We start from the raw sequence: 24,263 nt of genomic DNA on the forward strand, positions 1-24,263 counted from the left end.
CACTTGGTGGTAACTGGTTTACCTCCATTTGTTTAAAGTCACAAACAGCCTGAATGGGCAGTTTGCTCTTGATGGGTGTAGCAGGGTTGCGTGGCTTCAGCTGGACGATGGTCTTGGCCCTTCGCTTCAGGCCTTCTAGGTGAGTTTTTATCTCGTTCAGTTGCTCCCTCTCATCCTGTGAACAACACAAAAAGGAATCTAAGAAGGAATTCCCAGCTCAGCACAGTTAAAATCATCAAGTCATTTGGCAAAACCCAGAATAAGATGTAACGTTCTGTGGTTTTGTGTATTAACAGTATGTGTGTAATGGTGAATAAACCCACAGCTGCATCCTGCACCAGGTCTTCCAGTCGCGTGACTGTGATGGAGCGGTCACACGTGTACTTCCTCTTCATTGTGTCTTGCATCTTTTTGATCCTCTCCTCTGCTTCTTTCACATCAGAGAAAAACTAGACGGGAAACAAAGTGGAGAACATTAAGTTCCAGCTACACAACCAGTAATGGCCAGCAACAGCAGGGAGAGACGAGCAGAACCAGCATTTACTGGGACTAACCTGGAAGTGGGCAGTGTTTTCTTTCAGGTGTGTTTCAATGCAGCAGCACAGCTGGAGGATCCAACTCCACTGAGTCTGCAAAGCTGCAGTAAAGGCCTGAAGGAAGACGTGGTGTCAGAAACAGAGCAGACTGAAACTCTACTTGTGTTACAACACATTCCTCCAAATGATCGTTTTGTGTCATTTTCTTTCTTTTCTGTGTGTAACATCTGTGAGTGTTAATGTTTTGGCTCACAGAAGAGAGCACAGTGACCTTCAACAATCTCACCTCAATCGTTTTTCTACCAGGGTGTCCGTCTCTCAGCAGTTTGTCTCCTGTTGTCTGGACACCGTTGACCTTCTTCTCCCTAAGCTCCAACTCTCTCATCAGACCCTGCTCCACAACACCAACCATCACATCACTGTCAGCGCCACTACACCTCTAAACGTGTGGGGACGAGGCCGACGAAGTCATCCTACCGAGTAGTTGTCTTTCTTGGCCGTCATGTTGGTGTTGCGATCGCTCCAGTCGTAGTTCACCTCCTCTTCCTCTTTCTCATTCAGCCACATCAGCTCTTTGGTGGCTGCAGTGACGAAGGTGTGAAGTTGGACCAGGTAGCGCAGACGAGCCTTAGAGTCATGCTGCAGATACACAGGGTTACCATGCAATCAGTGTTTAAAAAAATGACTGTAGACTAATCTTAACGTGAGGTGTAAGAATATTTCTCATGCATCTGTCTTTTATTATTGACTCACCAGGAGCTTGTCATACTGCAGCTCTAGTTTTGCCAGATAATCACGGTAGGCAGCTTTACTGGCAGGTGAGATCTGACTCTGGAGTAGAAGGAAAGTTATGGTTTATGGCTAAAATCATTAAAAGTCTCCATACTTCCTTGTAATGTAAATGCACCTCGTCTGCCTTCGCCCTCTCGATCTTGGAGCGGAACTCCTCCACAGACTGGTGCAGGCCCCGGTGGCTGCCCAGCTGTGACTCCACGGCTGGCAGGTCCGAGCCCCACTCCCCATCATCGACCCGGCGCTGGTTCTCCTCCACCCAGCCCAGCAGGTCCTGGATGTAGCGCAGGGTGACTTCATCCAGCTCAGGCCGCACCCTCACGGGAGCCTGCTGCAGCACCTGCACCGTGTGGATCTGAGTCATGGGGATCTGCGTGGCGGTCACGCCGGACTTGAGGCGCAGGTTGTACTCGCTGCGAAGGTTCACCAGCCTCTCGTGGAGACGATAAACTCTGGATCAAGAAACAGAACAAAGTCAAGTGATTAAATGTGCAGAAACCCCTTAACACATATTAAATATATTCAGTATAATTAGTATTATCCCTATTGGCAGGTTGGAGGTTAGTTAGTCTAACGTCGTCAGTTATTTTTGCTTCACCTGCGATACATCTGTTCAGCTTGAAGGTGGCGTCCATCTTTAAGCAGCTGGACGTCATTAAAGAGGAAGCGGATCATTCCTTCTGCTTTTTCCAGATCGGCCTCCATCTCGGCCGTGTGCTGAGCCGGCTTCCCGGAGCTCAGACTCCTCACGTCCTGCAGGACAGACAGACGTTACCTCACTGTGTGCAGCTTCAACGCTTTCTGCAGCCCAGGGTCTGAGTCTCACCGTCTGCAGCAGGGTTTCCACCTGGTTGAGCTGCTCCTCACAGACCCCTGACTCCATCTGGACCTTGCTGACGACCCTCTGAAGTCGTTCCAGCCTGCAAAGAGAGGGAGTGCAGGTCAAATGTTGAAGGTCAAAGGTCAGACAGGAGAAGAACCAGGCGACCTGAGTACTGTTGTTTAGTTTGGTGTGATTAAACTAAAACAACTCTAAATATGTAGCAGAAAAAAGCCAAACACTCACTCCATCTTCTGATGGAACAAGAACTTTAACTCATATCCCTGATGCATGAAAGCCATGATGCAGTTTGTCCACTGAAGGAGCGATGATGATTTTTCTAAAAGCTCCACTGACTTTCTCAAGCCTGTAAGAAGTGAAGGAGAGCTACGCCCTCCTTCCCTTGTGATTAAAAAAAACAGTTTGTGACTATCAAATGACCATATTATTAACAGACCGTTGCTGTGGCGATTGCACAGTTGTCATGTGTTTGCCCTAATAGGACTCTTACTTCCCATACCACAAAGCCAGCTCAGTTTCAATTTATGACTAAAGCTGACTTGATCATTTGGAGATGAGTCATCCTCACACAGTAACGGTTCTAATGCTTTGGCAACAGACAGCATGTGATGAGGACTTACCTCTCAAACTCCGTCCTGAGGAGACGCTCTCTCTCCAGTATGGCAACGTGCAGACGGCCCCATTCCTTCTCCACGTCGATGGGGTGATATCCTGGAGGCACTTTAACCAGGCCTGTCTGGACCGCACCCTGCAACAGACGGAGGCAGCGTGAGCTCTCAAGCTGTGGACACGTCAGCTGTTTGATTTAAACAAACAAACGGATCATTTTTGACAGTCAGAAACGTGACAACGCTTATTCTTCAGATTTCTTTGAATCATTGTTTGGACGTTTTGGCTGAATGTCAGAACTGACCACTATGATGAGATTAAAACCAGAGGATTCTTGGCTCTACAGTAAATAAAAAATGCCCTTTGTCACATCTGGAGAATGTTACTGTTCCGTTTAGCTGCGAAGACAGGATTCACCTCAAATGACTTGAAGATGTGTTTGGAGCGGTTCTTGTCTGCCTCCTTTGCAGGAAGCTCCGTTTCTTTGAACTTCAGAAACTGACGCCACAGAACCTGCAGATCAGAAAAATTTATTAGTTCATCATAATTCTTACTCAGGTTTGAGGAAAAAATGATTATTATTCACCTCGATCTCCTCGTAGCTGGTGGGAAACTTCCTTTCCTCAAAGACGAGGATGTGGTGTCTGATCCACTGCAGCAACATGGTGACCAGCTCGTAATACTCCTGCCAACGCAGCTCCAGCTCCTGAAGCACAGACACGCATCAACATTTGTTAACTGGAAGTTAACAAATGTCTGTGGAGGAAGTCTGTGTTTTCAGAACAGTTTCATCAAAGCTGCTCTTGGTTAAATTGAATTGTACTGATGCTTTACATTGGCTTTGACCCCATCCTGAACATCTGGGACCCTGGGCATGACATCATACAGAGAGGACACGTATGTGATGATGGACTTCTCATCTGGATGAGCCACATCCACATCTGCACAGAAAGCAAAATATACAATAAATAAAACAGACACAGATGTTTAGGTTCTACCGCTACAGGGCACAGACACCATCGCCGGTCGGCTCCGCTCACCTTCAGGGTCCAGCAGCCTGGTGACGCCCAGTTCTCTCTCTGCCACGCTGAAGGCCTGCTCCAGGTTCTCCTGGTTGCTCTGCCGGTACACTTGGCTCATGTCGAGTAGAGCGGGCCTGCAGACAGCAACCAGAACACAGTGGAAGTGGGTCATCAGTGTTATTACTGTCAGTCAATCTTTAGTCTAAAAAAACACCTGCAAGCCATAATTCCTTATTGACAGCTGGTAAAAGATGCACATACATATTTCATATTTTATGGTGCTGGAGGCAGAATGATCATGAGCCTTGGTACCAGAAAGGGCAAGAAAAAACAAGATTCCTCATCATCAGAGAAGCTTAAAATCAGCCGCTGCCTAATGCACAGAGACGACGTTGCTTTGACTGGACTTTGGCACGAAGGTAACTGCACACTAACAACATGTAGGCACAAGCACAGAACGTTAGGGCAGCTGTGAATCAGGATCCAGAAACAGTCGAGAGCTGCTGGTTTGAATCCCAGCACTGTCCTTTAGCACAACACAGCAAGCTGCCCCGCGTGGGACAGTGTGTGCAGACATAGGTCAGAGGAATAGGTGCATGTCATGAATGTGCAGTAAATGATTTTCCTAAGCAGCTAACGATCATTACTAGGTGTTATGAGGCAGTCGTACATGTGCACAGCCTCCAGCAGGTAGAGATCCCTGTGAACTGGTTCTGCTGTGGCGCAGCGGGCCTGTCTGTAGAACTGTCCGTCCCGGCTCAGGTGCAGGATGTGAGGCTCCGATCCCGCCTGCAGCTCCTCGCTGCGTCTGGACCGGGCCCCGGGGCCCGAGTCAAAGGAGTGCTCAGCAGGGATGTCCTCGCACAGCATGACCACCCTGTCCTCCAGGTCACCGACGGAGCCCGCGGCGCTGCTGGACGCACTGTTCAGGCGCCTCTTTGAGTGGAACCTCCTCTTTAGGGTGAACATTGTGATAATGGCACCAATTGATGTCCAAAGAAGTGATGTTCAGATTTTAATTAGCGAAGAATAAAAAGAGCATTGTGACTCCAGTCCACCGGTGCGTCTGGTTGGGTCCAGTTCTCCTCTTAGACTTGTTTCCCCATTGGTCTCTGCAGCTGCTGCTCCTCTGCGCGTCCTCCTCCTCTCTGCCAGAGCGGTGAGCTCCGGTGTTTGCTACAACCTGCTGAGCGTGCCTGCAGGGAGCCTTGGCTTAGCGCAGTCAGATACTCCCACAGCGCAGACGCATGTTCTACGTGGGCTTTTTGGGAGGTCTGGCAGGAACCGCTGGTCTCTACGAACACAAAGACTTTGTGGGGCTCCGCCCTAATGGGACAGATTGGAGTGGATTGGGCACCGGCAGACTACGACGAGTGGTTAATGCTTGTTGTCCTGTGTGTGACGCAGGGCTGTGGTCAGACACAATGGGGGACGCAGGTTTATGACGACACAGCTTTTAATGCTGTTTTATTTAATCCTGTCATTTAATTCTGCCTTGCTGCTCAGTGGGTTTCAGTCGGAAACCGTTTTAATTTACTCGACCTGATCACCATTTTGCCCTGACAAGTCAAGTGAGCGGCCGTAAAACCCGAAGCAGGAATTTGGCAATTCCCTCTGTGCATACTGTAATAAATAAAGACAGGGCAACGTGAAATATCCTATAAAGGTCACACTGGAGACGTCTTTTCTGTTTAACGGTGACACAGGTCCAGGCAGGTTTAACAACCCACAAAACGTAGCTACAGTAAATGGGTTTTCAGACCGTCTGTTCCCGCTGCTGTGGAGCAGCTACACTGATCTCCCGTCTCACCTGTGTTTGTGGATGATGGCGTTGAAGAGCTTCCCGTCCCTCCAGCTTGAGGTGAAGTTGTCACAGCGCAGGCCCTGGTATCCCTCCACCATCCTCTGAGACCACAGCAGCAGCTTCTCCTTGGCCGTCATGTCGTCAGACTGACCGTTCACCTGAATGTCTGAGATCTGGAGGAGACGGTGCAAAAGGTCAAAGGTGGCATCAAAATTAAACCAACAACCAAGCAAAAGGTCAAAAATAAATAGATTAGGGTTTTAATGAAAAGATGTATGCACTGAATGTGTCAAATTCACAAGCTTGGACGCTCCTTTGTTAATACTCCACCTAAATAAATAGGCGCCTCACAGCAGCAGGTTTTTGCAATAAATACAACAGACCACGTGATAAACTGCAGCCTTAATCAATGCAGACGTACTTTAGGTAAACTACGGTACTGGGTGGACTCTTACTGGTTTCAGCTGAGCTTCCCAGTCATACGTACAGTATGCATGTAAGTCATCAGCCACTGGTTGATGTCTGTTTTACATTTGTAATGATGTGAAACCGCTTCGTGGTCTATTTTGGCTTTCCTTGTGTTGTAAAAGGCTGAAACAATCACAGGAAACGTTCTGACCCTTAACTGCAGATTCCTTCACAGCCTTGGACTGGTTCTGATCAACAAAACCAAGAAAAACATGGAGGAGGAGTTTAGATGCTAATGATGCTGATCTCTGCACTTAAGGGCCTGATGTTCTTACTGGAACAACTGATGCTTTATAAGAGCTACACAGTGTTTCTGTGTTTTTAGCCTGATGAGTCACAGCAGAAGCACAATTTCTCCTCCACACCCGACAGGGTGGATGAGGGAAAAAATGCAGCATTTCTTCCTTTAGTTATTTTCAGTCTAAAAGGGAAACCCTCCACCACAGAGTGACTCAGAGCCTGAATGGAAACAGGACCTCCGCCCTCCGACGCTGGAGGAGCCCATCATTTAAAGCAGGCACCTGTGTACGGTATTAGTAATGAGCAGCACCTGGGGAGATCGGAGGAAACCCACCATTGTATGTGATGAACGGCATGAGCCAAAACAGAGGATTTGGTTTGTGTTGAACAAACAGTAGTTGTCTGGTGACTAATGGGGGGTTGGCTCCAGAATTGGACTTTCCTTCTACTCCCATTTTGGCTAGTGGGCTGTTATGTGAGCTACTTTCTGATTCCTCCGCCAATGTTCACATGGGAATGACTGAGTCACTCGAGGAAAGATCCCACATCCCAACATAGTGATCACAGGCTGTTCCCAGATGGTTTCAACCCCCACATCTACCAAACACCGCTGAACATGCCTCACCAGCATCAGGATCATCCGCCCTCCACCAAAGCGCTCATGCGGCAAAGCAATTTTATGCTGTTTACATTGAAGGAGAACTCCTGCTTGATAAAACCACTAGATTTAGAGTCAACGACAGCATGATGGACTGCAGAAGACAAGCACCAAGAGTTGGATGCAGACGAGAACGTTCTCCTAAAGATGAATGAATAGCTCCTTTCACTGTTTAATCTTGCGCTCAAGGACTCGAGGAGCTGCGGTGGTTGTGTACAGGAGCCAAAGTGCTTCCAAATGTCCAATAAAGTTCATTTAGAAAAGCTTGGCTGCTGTAAATGCTGTGTCAACATCAGGCTAAACTAAAGCTGATGATTGACCCTGAAGGTTTCTCTGCTGCTAATCACTATGTAAGAACAGCACACTGGACTAAATGCATGACAGTCACAGGAGAGAGAATTGGATTTTATGCATTTAACCATATTTAACATCGTGTGAGATTTCTATCATCAAATAAAAAAATGAATGAATGAACAACAGGAAATGTGATTGAGCTGTTAAATCAGGGCATCAGTCTTATGTTTCTTACAGAAACATCAGTCCTTAAACACATTCAGTATTTACCTGGAAGTGCAGAATGATGGTCCAGATCAGACCCAGGGTCAGCTTGGGGTTCCCATCTGCAATGTCATCATTCCTGATGTTGACCAGTTTCACCTGTGAACATTATCAGTACAATAAAAGCTTGTTTATGTCCATGGAACCAACATTAAAGTCAAGCCCCTGCATGAATACTAACCTGTCTGTGTTTGAGAAAGTCCAGGGCGATCTGTACGTTCTGCAGCTTGTGGAAACGCATTCGTCCCTTCTCCCGAGGCTGGAAGAGACAAGACGACACCAAACATCAGGGGGAGAGAAGACGTGAAGCCTGACACCCATCAACGAGGCCCCATGACTGAGGGACAGGGGTTTCCGTCCAAAAACAAAAACGAATCTGCTCTACTGTGTAGAAACCTTTACAGTCATGGACTTTAAACTCAAATATAGCAAATTTGAAGTGCGCTTCAAATTCTGCATGGTTGTGGTCAGCGCATTCGGTCAGACCTTCCCACAGATCTGACGCTACATGACCTCAAAATGCATTGGAGACACAGGCAAGATGTCTGCAGGTGAGAGCATGACAGTGAATGGAACAGTGAGTCGCAGTCCTCAGCGTCTGCAACCTGCAGCCACAAAGGCTCTGAGCTTCATCTGCAGTGCTGCGATTAAAGCATCCACAAGCGTCTGTGCTTCCTGAACCCGTCGCCGTGGGTGATGCCATGACATGCACTGCTGAGCTGTTGTAAGCCTTCAGCCAGCCTCAAGCTTCATGGCAGCATTAGTGGACGCAGCAGCCTGCAGGGATGAGACGCTGGTCTTTGCTTTCAACTAGGAACCAAGTGCTTCCAACTCTTGTTTGACCCTAGACAGCTCCTTTAGGAAACATCTCCAAGGACCATACTGGCGAGTGGAAAGGAAGACGTGCAGAATAAACAACTGTTCCAGCCTTGAAACACCAACATAATCAGTGCGGTGGTGCAGATGCATGTAGAATTATTATTATTAAAAAGAACTATATCTCAGAAATGCCCTTGTTGTGCGTCCAGTCCTTGTTGAGAAATCAAACCCAGAAACCCCATTAAAAACAATGATGTGACCATTATAGTTTGTGTGACTTTGTTTTTCAGCCAATCCTGACATCACATCACAGAAGAACAGTTTGGGCCTTGAACTAGATCACGCATTAACAAGGACAATATGGTTTGTTTTTGAGGCTACACTTTCCTTTTGAGTTCAAAGACAGAAATGATTCACATATGGTTCATTACTACATAAAAACTGTAAGTGATCACGCTACAATCGCTCCTTTCACGTCTGACTCTGGAGGCTCACTGACAGATGGAGGACGACGATGTTGGACAGAAACGGGACAATGCACAGGGAGTGTGACTGTCATCATGCACAACCAGCAGCCACCTGGGGTGGTGACGCATGCCCCCCGAGGAGGCGGCCAGCCACAGTCCAGGCAGACGCACTCACCAACCGCACGTTCCTCACAAGGTCACGCTCCCTCGGCTACCTCAGCACGAGCATCGCAAGAGAGGGGGCAGAGGCAAAGGGCAGAGGTCAGGGCAAAGGTCAGCAAACAGGGAGGACAAAGGAAAAACCAGGGGTCAAACAAGTCAGAGCAGAGATGTCACACGGTGAAGCAGACAATCACAAGTAGTGTTCTAAGCTACACCAGAAAGTGTTTGTCCTGAAGACCAAGGTTCTGTTTAGTAAGAGTGTGCGGAGTCTCTAGAAAAGGTAAACGCATGCACGAGTGGAGATAAGAAGCTCGCCAGAAGTCTGGTTAATCATTCAGAGCAGTTCAGGTCACAGGGAGGAGACTGGAGGCAAATAAAGTCAGGAGGACAGGACGACAGGGAGAGGATGGTCTGGACGGGACAGGGGGACAGCAGAAGCAGATGTTGTGATGTGTGAGGGTCAAAGGTCACTGAGGCTCACCAGTGTCTCTCCAGAGAGCACCTCCAGCAGGGAGATGAGGTTGTGTCCATCTCTCAGGTCTTCATAGAGGTCTGTGATGTGCCTCTGGGCCTGAAAGGAAAAGGGATCATTTCACAGCCGGCACGAAAGTCGATGTTTAGGACATTTTTCTAGCCCCGGGGTTGAATCACTGCTTTTGTAGTCACACATGGCACAAAGAGTGGTTAACAGCGACATCAAGGAGCTTAAATCACCATAAAAAAGGAAATATGAGCCAGGAATGTAAACATGGGAGAACTGGGGTTCTAGCAAAGAACATATTCACATAACTATTATAATAAAACCAACAGAATAAGAACCGGGACTAACAAAACACACATGAAGGTCTATTTGTTCTGTGGGTGACGTGAACGACACTGCAGACCAGGCTCACAGCAGTCAGACAGCAGGTGAGACATGCAGTGTGGATGAGTCCACTCTGACAGAACCTACCTCTGCCTTCCAGTGCTGGTGGGAAAGGATGGGAGGACAGAGTGTGGGATGGAGAGAAGACACAGACTGACGTGAGAAGTCATGAAACTGTGGGAATTTGTGAAGGAAACCAAAAACAAGAGACAAACAGGCGCTGGTTTGACGCGACAGTGGATTCAGGCATGTTCTGCTTTAACAGCTTAGACAGACAGATCCCGTCTACACAACTAAACCTCGTTCTCATTTCCTTTTAGTGAATGTACATGTGTTTTCATCCTCCTGGTCTGGACTCGACTGAAGTGGGATAAAAATAAACTCATGAGGCTTAAATCAAACAATGTGATGCCTCCTAAACCCACGACCACGGGACCTGTTTCCGGCCTCATTTTTGAATCACCTTTGGGTCCAGATCTTAGTTTACTTTTGTTTAACAGTTACACACAAGCGTTTCCTGTAACGCGTCACGGCTCAGGTCTGTCGAGTGAAGCCGTGCGGTGTCACAGCTGTGAACATGTGGACCGGAGCGTCTCCTGTTCCCCAGCAGAGCCCAGAGCCGTGGTGCCGGTCTGGAGCCCACATGTGAAACCTGAGCGAGCCGTTCCCAAGCAGCAGCTAAAGTGAGGCCAGGTGTGCGTGACTCACTCCTTCACACGCACAGCGCAGTTAACACAAACAGCATGTGTGAGGGGCCGTTTGGGTGGGAGTTTTCCAGCCCTGTGACGAGTCAGGATCCAGCAGTGAGTTTCGGTTTGGGGACAGACGCTACTGTGACCAGGTGGGAAATGAAAGTAACGGCTTGGGGCGTTCAGGGACCGGGGCCTGATTAGATGTGGTCATTGGTTTGCAGGAGCTTACCTTCATCAGGTGCTTGTTGACCCATTTGGTGAAGGTCTTCTTCTGAACCCGGTCCCGTTCATCTGTGGGAGGACAAATAACACAAAGGTTCAGTCTGTTGTTATGAACCAGAAGTAGCGATAGTTTGTGTCACAGCAACACAAAACTCAACTTAAAGAGACATGAAACGTATTTGAGCAACGTATCACAGCTGATTTCATCAATTCACCTTCAACAGTCAACAGTTGGCAGCGTTTGCATCTCATCAAGATTTGACTGGAGGTCGGTCAGTGACGCAGCAACTTCTGACCAGGCTTAAAAACATCATGCAAACGTCAAAGTGTTTCGCTACTTATTGATCCCACAACCTCTGATGCAAACACTGCTTTGACAGAGCTTGTTTAGAACAAACATCTAGTTTTAATGTTTTCCTTTCACTTCTTATTTCAGCTCCCTCAAAGCTGAACACCATGTCTGCAGAAGATGCTGCGTAGGAGCCTATTAACCTGTGGTTTATAGTCTACGGTGATTTAGAGCCCATTCATCAGATCACAGGAAGGTGTCATTCATGTCAGAGAAAGTAGCTCAATGACGCGTGACTGAAACACCTGAAGGAACGCGCTCTCGAGAGACTGTTGCTGTTTTGGCTTCGACTTCACTGATTATCTAACATTCCAGCAGCTGCAGTAAGAACCTGTAATGTTTTCTGTGCGTTTAATGAACCATGCAGCATCTCCATACTTCAGTACGCGATGTGGCTGATAGACGCCGGCGTGAACAAACAAGATTCCACACAATCTGCCTGAGTCCCTGAAGACAGTGGGGCCCTTATGTGTCACACAGTGTACGGAGCCTGTTCAGATGATGTGGATCAGCGCCGAGATGAAAGCGTGTAACAAGAAGAAGGGGAACAAAGAAGCCAAAGAGGAAACGATATCCTGTGGTGCCAGCGTTCAGGGCGGCATCGCGCCCATGACTCACATTCGTGACTGTGTCAAAGATGAAATGAAAATATTTCTCAAAAGCCCCAAAAGGAGCCACTTCTGGTCTCCATGTTGGATTATTCATGTTCACTAGCAAATACATCCTGGAAGAAACAGCCTAGATATTAAGGCATTTGTCTGGCGCTCATGACATTTGTTTTTGTGAGGTTTTGTGGGATTTGAGGACGTGAGATGAGACAGAGGCCGAAGGCTGCACTTTACATTCCTGAAGCCAAAGCAGTGAAATACACGAGCCTGAAAAGCAAACGTCGCTGATCCCTCTCACAAATAATGTGTTTGCTTGGCTGCGTTTGGAGCCTGGAGCTGCGGACGGAGCCGGGACTTTCCTTTCATCCTCTCATTTTAGAGATGAGGTGCGAGATATCAGGTCTGCTGAAAGAACATGACTGTGTCCTGTGCTGCGTGACACCACTAAATCAGCCAGACGTGCTGCTGAAAACATTGTCTTGTTGCAGTTTCTCATTTGTGCCACAAAGGTTCAGATCAGGATTAGAATTGTGAAGCAGAACAGACGTTGTCTCCTCCATCTGTCTGTCAACTCAGTTAAGCTATAAAAGAGGAAGCGCTGTGACACATGGAGGGGTGTGGCAGCTCTGGTGGGAAGACGGCAGAGGACCCAGCTGACGGACGGCAACAGATCATTCACCCAAAAACACAGCAAATGAAGGGATGAAGTATGAAACACATGAACTTGTCATAAGCATCATTATTGCTCCAACAGAACCAGTAGATCACACACACACACACACACACACACACACACACACACACACACACACACACACACACACACACACACACACACACACACACACACACACACACACACACACACACACACACACACACACACACACACACACACACACACACACCCGTGGACTCTACCTTTCCTGTGGTCCATGGCCCGGAGCACCCCCTGGTAGTAGCAGTCTTCTATGAAGACGCCGTCACTACTCACGCTGTCAGAGGAGTAGTTTCTGAGCCTGTGCTCCATGCTGAGGGGAACTCACTGATCAAAACACACCTGAAGCCTCTGCAGGTTCAGAGGCGCTCTTATCCACCCTCCACTCCTTGCTGTAGCCTCACACCGCTTCAGTGTGGGATCCTGCAGCTCAGTGGGAGTGTTCCACTCACTGATTCAGTTCCTGAACACTCTTAGTCTTTTTTCCTTCCTTTCACCGCTTGTCGTCTTTGTCTCTGTTTTTTTCCCTCACAAGTTCTTGCAGAATTCCTGCCTGCGGGCGGAGATGTTAGAGGCTGTCACTCTCCACACAGTGGTCTGTGCAGAGAGAGAGGGAGGATTCCCCTCCTGCTAGGTAAAATCAACCCCACCCACCAAACCACAGCCCACAGGGCCGTAGGAGACAGACCAGCACAGGCTGCACTCACTCAGGACATGCAGGAGCATCACTACGCATCTGCGTAAGGTCACTGCACAAACCACCAGAAACCTGCAGCACCTCCACTCTGCATGAGGCCCCACTGACAACATGGACACTCCTTTAAGGGTTGTATTTTGTGTCAAGTCATGCAGCACCGGTCCAGTGGAGCTCATCATGCGAGTGTGTGGTCGGGGGGAGGATGGAGGGACGTGCCACACAGACAGAACCACAGAGCCTTAATGAAAGGCCTGTTCTCCAACGGCCAAGAGGCAGCAGATCCACTTCAGTGAGAACCCCTGGAGCAGGAACGCTGCGCCATCAGGACACCATTACTTCCCATTACTGGGAAGCTGGCGCCGAGGGCCTGCTTTCCATGCAGAGGAGACTGGAGACAGTTACAGCAACGGGGAGAACAAGCGTTTTAGGGTTCTAATGAGAGCGCCCGGTGAGCTTTCAACTAGAAGCATTTGGACTGGACCCGTTCCGTGTAAACTTTTAGGACAGTTTCCGACCACACGAAGACGCAGACAAAGGAGGCAGCAGGACTTGGCTTTCCAAAGGCTCTTAATAGAGTAACCACTGCTGAAGAGAACGATGGCGCACACAAAGCGCCCGTTGTAGCTGTTTGTGAGTGGCAGAACAAAGTGTGTCTATGTGCAGCGGAGCAGACAGGACGCGACACTTGTTCCTCAGCTTCAATCAGCTGAAGCTGAGCAGCACTCACACACGTGCTCCTCCACGCCTGCAGCACCTTCCACTGCAGACGCTGCGTTCTGTGCAGCTTCTGACAGAGGAGATGCTTTGGATGCTTTCACAGGGAGGCGGCTTGTTGGGACTTGAGGTGGAAGCTGCAGATACGACCTCAACCCTCCGACCGTCACACCGACATCCAATCCCTTTACTCCTGAATGTCTTATTTACACATTCATCTGCAAAGGCCGTTGAAGAGAAGCAGCCTGAAGTCTAAATACACAACTTTGTGCCCATGATGCAATGACGCATGTGTTTCGGTTCATTAATTAAAATCCTAATCTTGTATAAACACTGAAGGACCGCGGCCTGTTCCTGTGACAGCCTGGTTTCAGACCCGCTGCAGTGCGACGCGGCCGTTTCCATCCCCTCCCACTGATAACGCAGTGATAAACCAGCGTAATCAGGGCCGATGGGAGGTTTACGATGGCGGCTCCACCGTGAAAAGCAGGTCTGGCATTCCTGCTCCGGGCGCACACGCCCTCCTCACTGACAGGGGGAGCCTCGGACCCGTCCCACTGACTGCCGGCTCGTCAGCGCAAGTGACGGCATGTGGTTCTGTCCCACGGAGGCCTGGAATGTGAGACAGCACTGGTGTCATCTGCTCCGCAGGTTCTGAGCGGGTTTACGATGGGGGGTGGGAGTGGGGGGTGGGGGGGGGAAGCGCTGGACGGTTCACGGAGGAGCTTTGCCAAGATAAGGTCATGGTGAATTATAGAGCAGATCAAACCTGACGCTGGCAGAGGAGCGATTATGAAAGAATGCATGGGGGCAGTAAACGCATCTCTCAGGCTGCTTTTACAGCTGTGGAATTTATCCCTCAAACTCCGACTCTAACACTTCCACACAGTGAAACAACCACACAGAAATTTTTTGGGAAATGGCATTTAAACTTGTCCCTAAAGTTCTTCACATTGTGTTCTCTACCCATCACTCTAAAAAGACTCCGGCTCAGTGTTGCAATGAGAATCATGATCAAAGACACGTGTAATGAGCAACACGTGGTGTTTACAGTCTTGTGGTAATAAACTATTTGGATAATTGCTGGATTTATGAGCATGATATGAGAGCCAACGTCAATTAAGAGATGATGAGCCTTTAACTCTAAGATTTGTCTCCCTCTTCTGTTAAAAAGCTGCACTAGAGACATGAAGGCTGAACGTCAAGCTTCACTATAATCTTCTCTAATTTCTAACCAGTAACTGGAAACCATCTCGCTGAGTCACAGCTCCAGCTACTGTAGAGAAGGTCCAGGTCCCCGAGGGCCTCGTGTTTACGCCTGTTTATGGACGGTCACTTCCCATTGTGGGAAATGATTTCTAAAAGAACACGGACGCTGGCAGCACATCGGCGTCGTGTTTACAAGAGAGAGGCTGTGGCTCCAAACCTCTGGAAAACACCAAATATGAAGGAGACTTCTCACAGCAATAAAATGTCTGTGTGGAGGAAAATACAGATATTTATGAGAAATTACAGACGGACCATCGCATCACAGGGCATTATTAGTACGTCAACACGTCAAAAAAGGCCCTCATTAGCCGGAGTCGCTGACAGTTGGTGCATTCAAATGTCAACGGCAAATATATGAAGAGGTGTGGCTCCGTCAGCAGTGTGTGCACGTCAACCTGTCTGAATGACACTGTGCCTGTAGCTTAAGGTGAATATCATGTTAGAGTCAACTCAATCTGAAGAGCGTTCACACACAGGCCGTGGAAAAACTGAGTAAGTAAAAAAAGAGAAAGAGTAAAAAACGATGGAAAACCAGAGTTTCTGCACAGCCAAGAAGATGTGTAATATTCAAATGCCTAAATTATTATATTGCAATTAAATAAACTTAATAATACGTTTAATAATATTGTCTATAGAATTAATTCTTGAGCTCTGATGACCCCTGCTTTGAGCCTCGGTGCGGTGCGGTGCGGTGCGGTGGGTGCGGTGGGTGGAGCAGACCAGCACCACCAGCCCCTCCCAACCAGAACCTCCTCCTCCTCCGCGGACGGACGCGGCGCGGCGCGCGGACCTACCTGCGCAGCACATCCGGCGGTACAGGTGGGAGCCCACCTGCGCGCAGCTCATCTCGTGGATGTAGTCGGTTCGCCGGTAAACGCCGTCCCGCCCCAGGCCTCCGTACCAGCACGGCAGCGCCGCCCGCACCGCATCCTCCGCTCCCGCCATCCCGCTGCCTCTGAGTCGCGCGTAAACGCGGCGCGCGCTGGACTCTGCTGTCGACGCCCCCTCACTCGTCCGTCTCACGCGCGGTTCCACCCCCCAAAAACTTTCGTCTGTCCTTTAACTGAACACGGAGGAGAAAAAGCCGTGGTGTCAGATTGCAGGGACCTCGTGCAGCCCCTCTTTGTTTGGTTCGGAGGAGCGGAGCCGCTCCATCGCGAGCCGCCGTCTTCGTGCGTAACGCGTAATGTCGCGTGCCATCCGGACTGGGAGGGACGTCCCCGAGGTCCACGGCGCGGAGCTGCGCGCGCTGTGGACCCGACGCCGCCGCTCACTGTGAGCGCGCGTGGAGTTTGCGCCTCTTACGTTACACAAACCTCCTAACGCGAAGCAGGCTGCGTTCAGGGAACCCGTTTAAACGCGGCCTCCGACGGGCTCCGTGTGCAGCGTTTACCCGCGGGTTGTAAATCCGTCACTGCGCCCCCACCCCCACGCAGCTGTGGGTAATAAATAACTCCGAAAGCGGAGCCCTGTTTCACTTTTTTCTCTAACAATGAGAAATGCTTCACATTCATGTGCAGGTGCTGGCTTATTTTTAAGCCATGGGACTGAATGCGTGTCAGACTGACGCAGAGGCTCCAGAACCGCCTTAGAGCAGCACCACTAGTTATTCTAGTTATTTAGGATTTGGAAAGCGTGTTCAAAATGTCACCGGGTACAAGAGAAAAAGCTTCATAACATGAACTGTCGTTATGCTAAAGTTTAGATCATTCGCTGGATGAAAAACAGTCAAAGTACAGCAGGCGTGAGAACAAATCCATTTGCTTAATTCACAGCAGTGCTATTGAATAACATGCAAATGTGGCAGCAAAGACACAGCCAGTATTTAAAAGATAAAACACCCTTAAATGAAACCATGAATTAATTATGCAAACAAACAAACCGGTGACGCTTCTTTTCAGAATCATAAAGTTACAGGGAATGTTTTAACCAAGCATCGAACGCACTTCAGCGGTTCGTCTCCCGTAGAAACGTAAACACGGGCCGGGCCGGACCTGAGCCTCGACTCATCCACTGCTGCGTGAATGGGACCAAGCGGAGCATCAAAGCACCAGCGGGCATTGTGTTTCTATTGTTGAGGGCATGTGAGGACGCGCAGCGTTTCAGTGATAACGGCTGTAACTGGTGAAAAGGCACAGCTCCAGTGGGAGATCCTCCCTCCTCAGGGCTGTGATTAGCACCACCCGAGAGGCAGGAAAGTGAGTCACCGCTGCAGATCACGGGCCCAAACGCAGAACCAGCGCCACAGTGGGCTGGATATAGCTGTGGTTCCGCTGCCCATCTGCTGTGTCACCACACAACACTGGAGCTAAACTGGGTGTGTCCTCAACCAGACACGCAGCGCGAGGCAACGGCTCAATAAAGCTTTGTACGAAGTCTCACAAAGGAACAGCAGCACTCGGATCAGATTGGGACTCATAGAAACTACAGCAGATGAGCAAAGGACTTAATTATGTGTCCACCCACAGAGCCTCGGATTCCTTCAAGGTCCAGAAGGCCGTCATGAGGCCACGTGAGGGAAAACCAAACAGGTCCTGGGGTTTGTTATGACGGTATCCAGGACACAGTCCACCGTCCCCAGGGTCCGGTTCAGCTTCAGCCCCAGCGCGTGCGGCACCGCCGGCTTTTTATAAACCTGGCTCCGGGTTGAGGCCCTTTTACCCACTTTCACCTTCAGCCTGCGTCAAAGGCAGCGCGTTGCTGCAGACGCTGTGACCTTAATGTAAACAGCGGTTTCCAGCCAGAGATCGATGTGGACACGTCGCCTCTGTTACACAGCATTAAACATTCAAACAGACGCTGCTGAGAGGGAACACGAGCCCCGTGGACCCATTGTCTGCACTGCAGCGAGCCTGAAAGCAGATCCCGTGCAAAATGGCTGCATGTGGACAGAAGGCAGACATGGTGGGCCTAAGTCTGCTCTGTAACGTGTGCCTGTCATCCACCAGTGGATCAGGGCTGCACCGTGTGCCTGCACTGAAGCGTCTGAAGGAAAGAGGTGGATGAAGCGGACAGAACATTCTGTGCGTTTCTTCTTCTGACTTATCATTGCTGTGACATTGACTCTTCATAATAAACCCCAGGCAGTTCAGTGTTTTGAAAACTACTTATCTGCACAAGGCGTGTCCTGTGACTTCCACTGGAAGGCATCGTTAGCTTTACCACACTCCACAACCCACTGGGGACAATAAGGAAAAGTCTGACCAGGTTTCACCTCAGCAAAACATCCAAACCATTAAAGAAGGCGTGTGCCACTCCAACCACAACACACCTCGCTCTACTTCATTGTTTCAGCAGCTCCATTGCCCACAGTGACCTGCTGGTGTGAAGGTTGGACAAACAGGTTTAGAGTCTCGAGGGTTAAAAGCACGGCAGAATGTCAGTCAAATGCCCTTTTTCCTGCCTGAGGGTGTGTCGCCTGCAGTGTTGACAGTCTCCTTTATGACAAGGTGTGTCTGGTGACTCTGGAAGCAACACATGCTTGAAGCTAAGCAGCTTCTTAATGCATCGCACAGCAGCACATGTAGGTCAGTTTACAGGAAATGCTTAACGCCTGATTCTACAAACATGTCTAAGAGAAACCAGCAACCACGTTCAGAACCTAAACTCACTTTAAGAGTTAGAACCACAAGAATGAGGGGATGGAGAAGTTCTTAAAGTCACCATTTAAAGCCCCCCCCCCCCCTCCAGCAGAGGTGGGCAGGTCGAGGCTGTGACGAAGGCGCCGCTCCCCACAGACCTCGAAGCTGCCGCTGCAGCGCCGTCAGGCTGCAGCCGGCGCTTACGGGGTTAACTGAACATGTCCACGGTACAGGAAGCGGAGCCGCGAGGGAAAAAAACAGGGGGAGTGAGAGGCGACGCGAGCGAGCGAGCGGTGAAAAACACACGGCACGAGGCAGCGCAGAGCAACGCGGCCGGCCGGCCGGCGAGCAAGGCAGCGGCGACGCACCGGCGGCCGGTCACGAGTCCCGTGTCTTACCTTCCTTCCTGCGCGTTCTCCACTGCCAGACTACGATCAAGGTGACAACGTGGCCCACGACCACCAGGGCCGGGAACACGGCTCCAGGGGGGCCCGCCGGCATTGGGCCCGCTGCAAAGTGGAGCGTCCCGGGCTCTGAAGGCAGGTGGGAGCGCTGGGGAGGGGGTGAAAGGTGAGGGGCAGGAGGGGGAGGGGGAGCCTAGGGGGGTGGTGTCATCCCGGACTTTAAACGCAGCGCTGCAGCCGAGCCGTCGGGGACTGAGAGGACGACGGGCGAAGCGGCTCCCCTCCCTCCTCCCTCCTCGCCGTGACTCAGTCGTCTCACAACTGGCCGGCTGCCCTCCCCCGTCTCCCTCCCTCCCTCCCTCCCTCCCTCGCCCCTGCTGCGTTTGCTCTGTTCTTCAGTCGAACAATTGGCGTTGCTTTGAAACAGCGCTCGTCTTCCACTTTCCTTTGCAGCTTATCTGCAGCAGGTCATAATACACGAGGCTCGGTTCAGCCCTGATAAGTTAAAGCAGCGAGCGAGATCCACCTCCAGCCAGAGTCAAAGTTTCCAACTCATTTTTCTGTTAGCCACTGAAGCCACTTGCAGTTATTTTCCAGGCTGGTTTATGGGTCCCAGACCATCCAGGACCAACCCTTCCTCCTCTGAATGTTTATACTGAAGCCATGCTTTCACATGTTGTGCTTTTTCCCCTCACACAATCCACTAACTATCCACTCATTATATAACTTTACTACAGTACGTTTCTGTAAACGCTGATTATTTCCATATGCTTGGACAGCGCACCCAATGCCTCCTCACAATCCCATTTAACTGTTTTACCATCAACTATTTTCTCTGAAAAAGCAGCTGCTGCTTTTAACCCTTGAATGAATGCTTTTCATTCTTCCTCAGCCCGTTTATTATAGTGATTACAGTAAAGAGCCTTGAGGGAAGTTCTCAAACTAGACCCAGTCCCGTCTGACAAGGGCGGCTTTAAGGACCTGACACTCAGTTATGACTCCTGCTGCTCATTATGTGTAAGAAAACACCTGTCTGAGTAATTTAAGGAGTTGCATTAAAGAACGTGCCCTTTGTTTTCTGTGCTTAGTCGTCCTGTCTAAGCCGTCAGAGGACAGCGAGCCCTTGACACTGGAGGAATCTCCTTAACTGTTACTGTAAAAATCACGGTGCGTCTCTGAAACCAAACACCACGAATGACAGCAATGAAATGTCAGACACCAACAGAGCTCCATCAGACAAACAGAAATAGACGCTACAACGGAGACCTCAACCTGCGTTTGGCATGAGGAAACTGTGTAATCACAAATACACTCCCCTGATGTGCAGGTCCAAATGAAACACGTGTGGTATTTGTGTGACTAATTCCTTAACAGAGACTCAAAAACTCATTGTGAGAAGATGTGGTGGTTCCAACGTGCTGCCAGTCTGATAATGTCAGCCCGATCCTCAAAGCCGGAGAAACTGGCCGCTGGAATTGCCAATTAGTCACAGTGAAAACTGAGCAAAGGGGAAGAAGCAGGGAGCAGGAAAGACGTCTGGAGTAAATAAAGCCCACCACTCCTTCATGGGAGGAGCCAGCCAGTCCCACTCCCACCCGCCTCACATGGTATGCATTTGCTCAATGACTCCCATATTATGGTACCGACTCCGAATGCTCCGGCAAAAGTAATAAAGACAAACTTAATAAGCACACAGTCTGTACGTTTGGTCACTTAATGTCAATGAGAAAGCCACAGTCATTCATGACTACACGGAAATCTCATCATTATGGGAAGAGTAAACAGAAAATCAAAGATGGTTTTAAACCTACAGCCTCCAAAGGAAATCCTGCAGCTGGGAGTGGCACTCGGCTCACATGGCAAAAGGCAAGAATTTAAACCGCTGACTGCTGCTGCACCATCCTGTGGCAGAGTCTAAGATCAGGAAGGTCCTGTTAAGAAAAAAATCTAGCGTACCGTGTGGTGGTCCTGAACAGAAGCAGCAGCACAGGTCCATCTTCGCTCAGCGTCTTCACAACTTTTAGAGGAAATAGGCAACTGCCAAGGAGTCAGATCTGACCCCACGACATTGTGTTCGGAACAAAACCAGGGGGGCGTGCTGAGAAAGCAGGCAAAAAAAGAGAAGTGGAGGCACGGCTGGGGAGCACGACGCAGACAGCGCTGCGAGTTCAAATCATTTGTGAGGCTTTCAGTGGAAACAGCATCTCATGCCTGGTGGTTTGACGAGCGCCGCTGGACAGAATCCATGCGTGCACGGCTGCAGAAACTCCCAGAGTCACTTTTTCTTACTGGATTTACACAAAGAGCGGAAAAGATCGTTTTGCCAGTGAGCTACTTTAACAAAGGCTTCTCTGTGAAAGCTATAAAAAGTTGGAAACGGCTCCGTAATGTGCACAGGATATGGATCATACACTATGACCATACGACTCCCGCAGCAATTAGTCTGAGTAGGAGACGCAAGATCTTATTAATAAAACATAACGGCTTGTAGTTATAACAGTCAGAACATCACGCCACAGCGCTACAGCGTAGAAAGATCAGAACTATTGTTAAGCAACAGCTTGACTTGAATTAACTCCTCAGACATTACACTGGCTAGCTTTGTGTGTTTTATAAAGCTCAGCTGCAGCTTTTTATTAACTGAACCGGCTCCTGTGAACCAGTGCAGACGGTTCTTCGCCCAGTCAGGCTCCAGCATCCGTGACCAGTTCCAGGACAAACCGTTCAGATACATAGGAACGGATGAACTAAAGTAAAACTGTAGCATGTGACTCAACCAACACAATGTTTCAAACACTGATTCTGTGCAGAGCCATTAATGTTCTAAGGTCAAAACCCCTTCACTGAAGCATGGAACACAGGACCTTTGACCTGGTCTGATTTACAGGGCGCCTCTTCAGTAGGAGACATTTTTGGTTTGCTCCTTTCTGTCACCGTACCCTCGCTATAAAAAACAAATCCAGCCTAAAACTGTCTTACACTGTGGCTTCAAGCATGTTTTGCAGCTGTGCATTATTTCTAAGCGCAGGCACCGTGATGCTGTGACACAGAGCAGCCAGTCAAGGGCCTTCCCACCGCCTACACCCCCCGGTCCAACAGCAGGGAACATGATCCCACTCCCACAGGCACTGTGGGTGGTGTCTAACTCGGGCCTCCGTGTAAAGTTGTGGACTATAATTTGCTTTAGTCTCATTCACTAAATAAACCTTTGCTGTATATGTGGGATCAACGTAAACCCCAATGAAACAAACCAGACAGGACATCCTCCTGTTAAACAACACCTCAAACAGGCTTCATCACACACCCAAGCCTGCAGATAAGAGCCACACCCATACCTGCCTCATCCTCTCACAACAGACACTCCGCCTCATGTATTCTGTGCTGACACCTTTTGGAGAGACGACAGAACTGTTCTAACACAGAGCTCCTACCTTGGCCATGTTGAATCAAAGCCTCCATGAAGTCTCTAGGATAATTCGTTTCCATCGTAGCTCAACTGATTATTTGTGGCTAAGTCATATAACAGACTACTCTGTAGCTCTGTGTGCTGCTGCTGCTGCTGCTGGGGTCCTATTCTGCTACTCAACGGCAGAAAGGTCTTTTTAAATGTTGGAGTTTACATTGAATGCAGGCTGGGCTAAAACTCCGAGGGCAGATGGAAGGTGGCAACTGCCACATGTTCACATCTGGACTGCTCCGCTGCTTTGCCCTTCTTGCAGAGGGACCAGCAGAAAAAGTTGCGGGTGGTTTAATTGGACTCACATTTCCCAGAGTCTGCTTAGTCACATATCAGCCTGACAATGGAAAGTCCTCAGAGTGGCGGCGGAAGGTAAAGCCCAGCTGTGAGTTAATGCACCATCTGGTGGAACTCTTCATCAATAGCGACATAGATGTATTTGTCATTTTCCAACGTTTCTATGACAAATGGAATGACTTGACTGGGTCTATCCAACATGCAGGCAGTCTGTAAATCAAATAGAATATTACTGCAGCAGATTGCATTTTGCTCCAGCAGGTGGCAGAATTAGGCTCATTTATGTACAAACACAAAACCATCCACATGGAATTAGGTGAATGTAAAGACTACTTGAAAATGAAACATGACAAATGCAACATTTAGACTTCCTCCTGTGGAAACTCTAGTAGTTCATCAGTTAATAAACAAATGTCAATCCACACCCTAAAGCTTTGTGCAAATTGATGGAGTCCCTGATTCTCTTCCAACCGCCCACATCTCCAACCAGCCAAGTGAGTAAAAGGCATCAAGTCGACAAGACAAGTGTGTCTGTGTTTGAGTCTGTTACTCAACTAGATCAAAAACTATGGAGTCCAGGATAACAACAGCTAAAATTACAAAGAGAAGGTTTAAAAAAAAAGACACTTCTCTCCTCTTTACCTATTAATGACATGCTGCAATGAAAACCCACACACTGTACAGCAGAGCCCATGATGCAGTGCCCTCTGCAGATCCAGACTGTGAGCAGACAACAGGGAAAAGTGATGAAACCCAAAGTTTTGCAAAGAGACATGTGGCATCACTGTTCTCTTCCAGCTGTTGCTGTTATAATAAATCCTTTGCAACCATTTTATAATTCCCTTAATGAAAATCACCCTTTGCCTGGTAATATGTCAGCGTGTGTCAACAGAATAAATGCGAAACAGATTCCTTTTCTACTGAGAGCAATGTTTCATGGCGGCTCAGCAGAGGAGGAGATACGGACTCCAGCAAGTCTGGCTTCAACAGCATTAGGCAATAATTCTTACAGTTTGGCTGTGGCGTTCAGTGTGTAGATCACACACACACACACACACACACACACACACACACACACACACACACACACACACACACACACACACACACACACACACAGTAGAACGTCCTGTCAGCTTCCATATCTGGGACCTTTTTCAACACAGAACCTTGAGGATGTGAATGCCCTCACTGCAGGTATTTTGTTTTGCCAGATGAGCCTCCTCTGCAGCTTGTTCCAGGTAAAGGTGCTGCCAGTTCTCTGGTATTCTGATAACCTGTCACAGTGATATGAAGCAGTAAGAAAGACGTCTGAGGGAGACTCATAAGTCTTGAATATGGCTGCAGATGTTTGGACAGCAGATAAAAACGCTTGCGTTAGAAGAAACGCATCCATCGGCTCCACCTCTATCTA

The 24,263-nt window shown here is 49.0% G+C and overlaps 1 protein-coding gene across 29 annotated transcripts in view; it reads right to left on the minus strand.

Moving 5' to 3' along the window:
• pleca (plectin a) overlaps nucleotides 1-24,263 on the minus strand; it is a 60,927-nt gene that overhangs the window by 15,759 nt on the left and 20,905 nt on the right. For 7 of the 29 annotated variants that reach the window (XM_055512832.1, XM_055512830.1, XM_055512829.1 and 4 more), the window contains 21 exons: nucleotides 10,763-10,824; nucleotides 9,929-9,943; nucleotides 9,458-9,547; nucleotides 8,990-9,025; nucleotides 7,710-7,787; nucleotides 7,535-7,627; nucleotides 5,611-5,777; nucleotides 3,819-3,934; nucleotides 3,613-3,719; nucleotides 3,365-3,484; nucleotides 3,196-3,291; nucleotides 2,790-2,917; nucleotides 2,155-2,248; nucleotides 1,927-2,081; nucleotides 1,444-1,780; nucleotides 1,290-1,367; nucleotides 1,014-1,175; nucleotides 823-927; nucleotides 555-650; nucleotides 324-449; nucleotides 23-175 (listed from right to left, as the gene is read on the minus strand). In XM_055512832.1, the coding sequence (XP_055368807.1) occupies nucleotides 23-175; nucleotides 324-449; nucleotides 555-650; nucleotides 823-927; nucleotides 1,014-1,175; nucleotides 1,290-1,367; nucleotides 1,444-1,780; nucleotides 1,927-2,081; nucleotides 2,155-2,248; nucleotides 2,790-2,917; nucleotides 3,196-3,291; nucleotides 3,365-3,484; nucleotides 3,613-3,719; nucleotides 3,819-3,934; nucleotides 5,611-5,777; nucleotides 7,535-7,627; nucleotides 7,710-7,787; nucleotides 8,990-9,025; nucleotides 9,458-9,547; nucleotides 9,929-9,943; nucleotides 10,763-10,824 (2,414 nt within the window). Of the gene's footprint in view, nucleotides 1-22; nucleotides 176-323; nucleotides 450-554; nucleotides 651-822; nucleotides 928-1,013; nucleotides 1,176-1,289; nucleotides 1,368-1,443; nucleotides 1,781-1,926; nucleotides 2,082-2,154; nucleotides 2,249-2,789; nucleotides 2,918-3,195; nucleotides 3,292-3,364; nucleotides 3,485-3,612; nucleotides 3,720-3,818; nucleotides 3,935-5,610; nucleotides 5,778-7,534; nucleotides 7,628-7,709; nucleotides 7,788-8,989; nucleotides 9,026-9,457; nucleotides 9,548-9,928; nucleotides 9,944-10,762; nucleotides 10,825-12,633; nucleotides 13,443-15,904; nucleotides 16,458-19,089; nucleotides 19,280-21,051; nucleotides 21,266-22,526; nucleotides 22,603-24,263 lie in introns of those variants that run through there. The other 22 variants (XM_029166520.3, XM_029166529.3, XM_029166531.3 and 19 more) reach the window with 16 other exon arrangements.

Source organism: Betta splendens, chromosome 11 (genome assembly GCF_900634795.4).
Source record: "Betta splendens chromosome 11, fBetSpl5.4, whole genome shotgun sequence".
NCBI classification, from domain to species: Eukaryota; Metazoa; Chordata; class Actinopteri; order Anabantiformes; family Osphronemidae; genus Betta; species Betta splendens.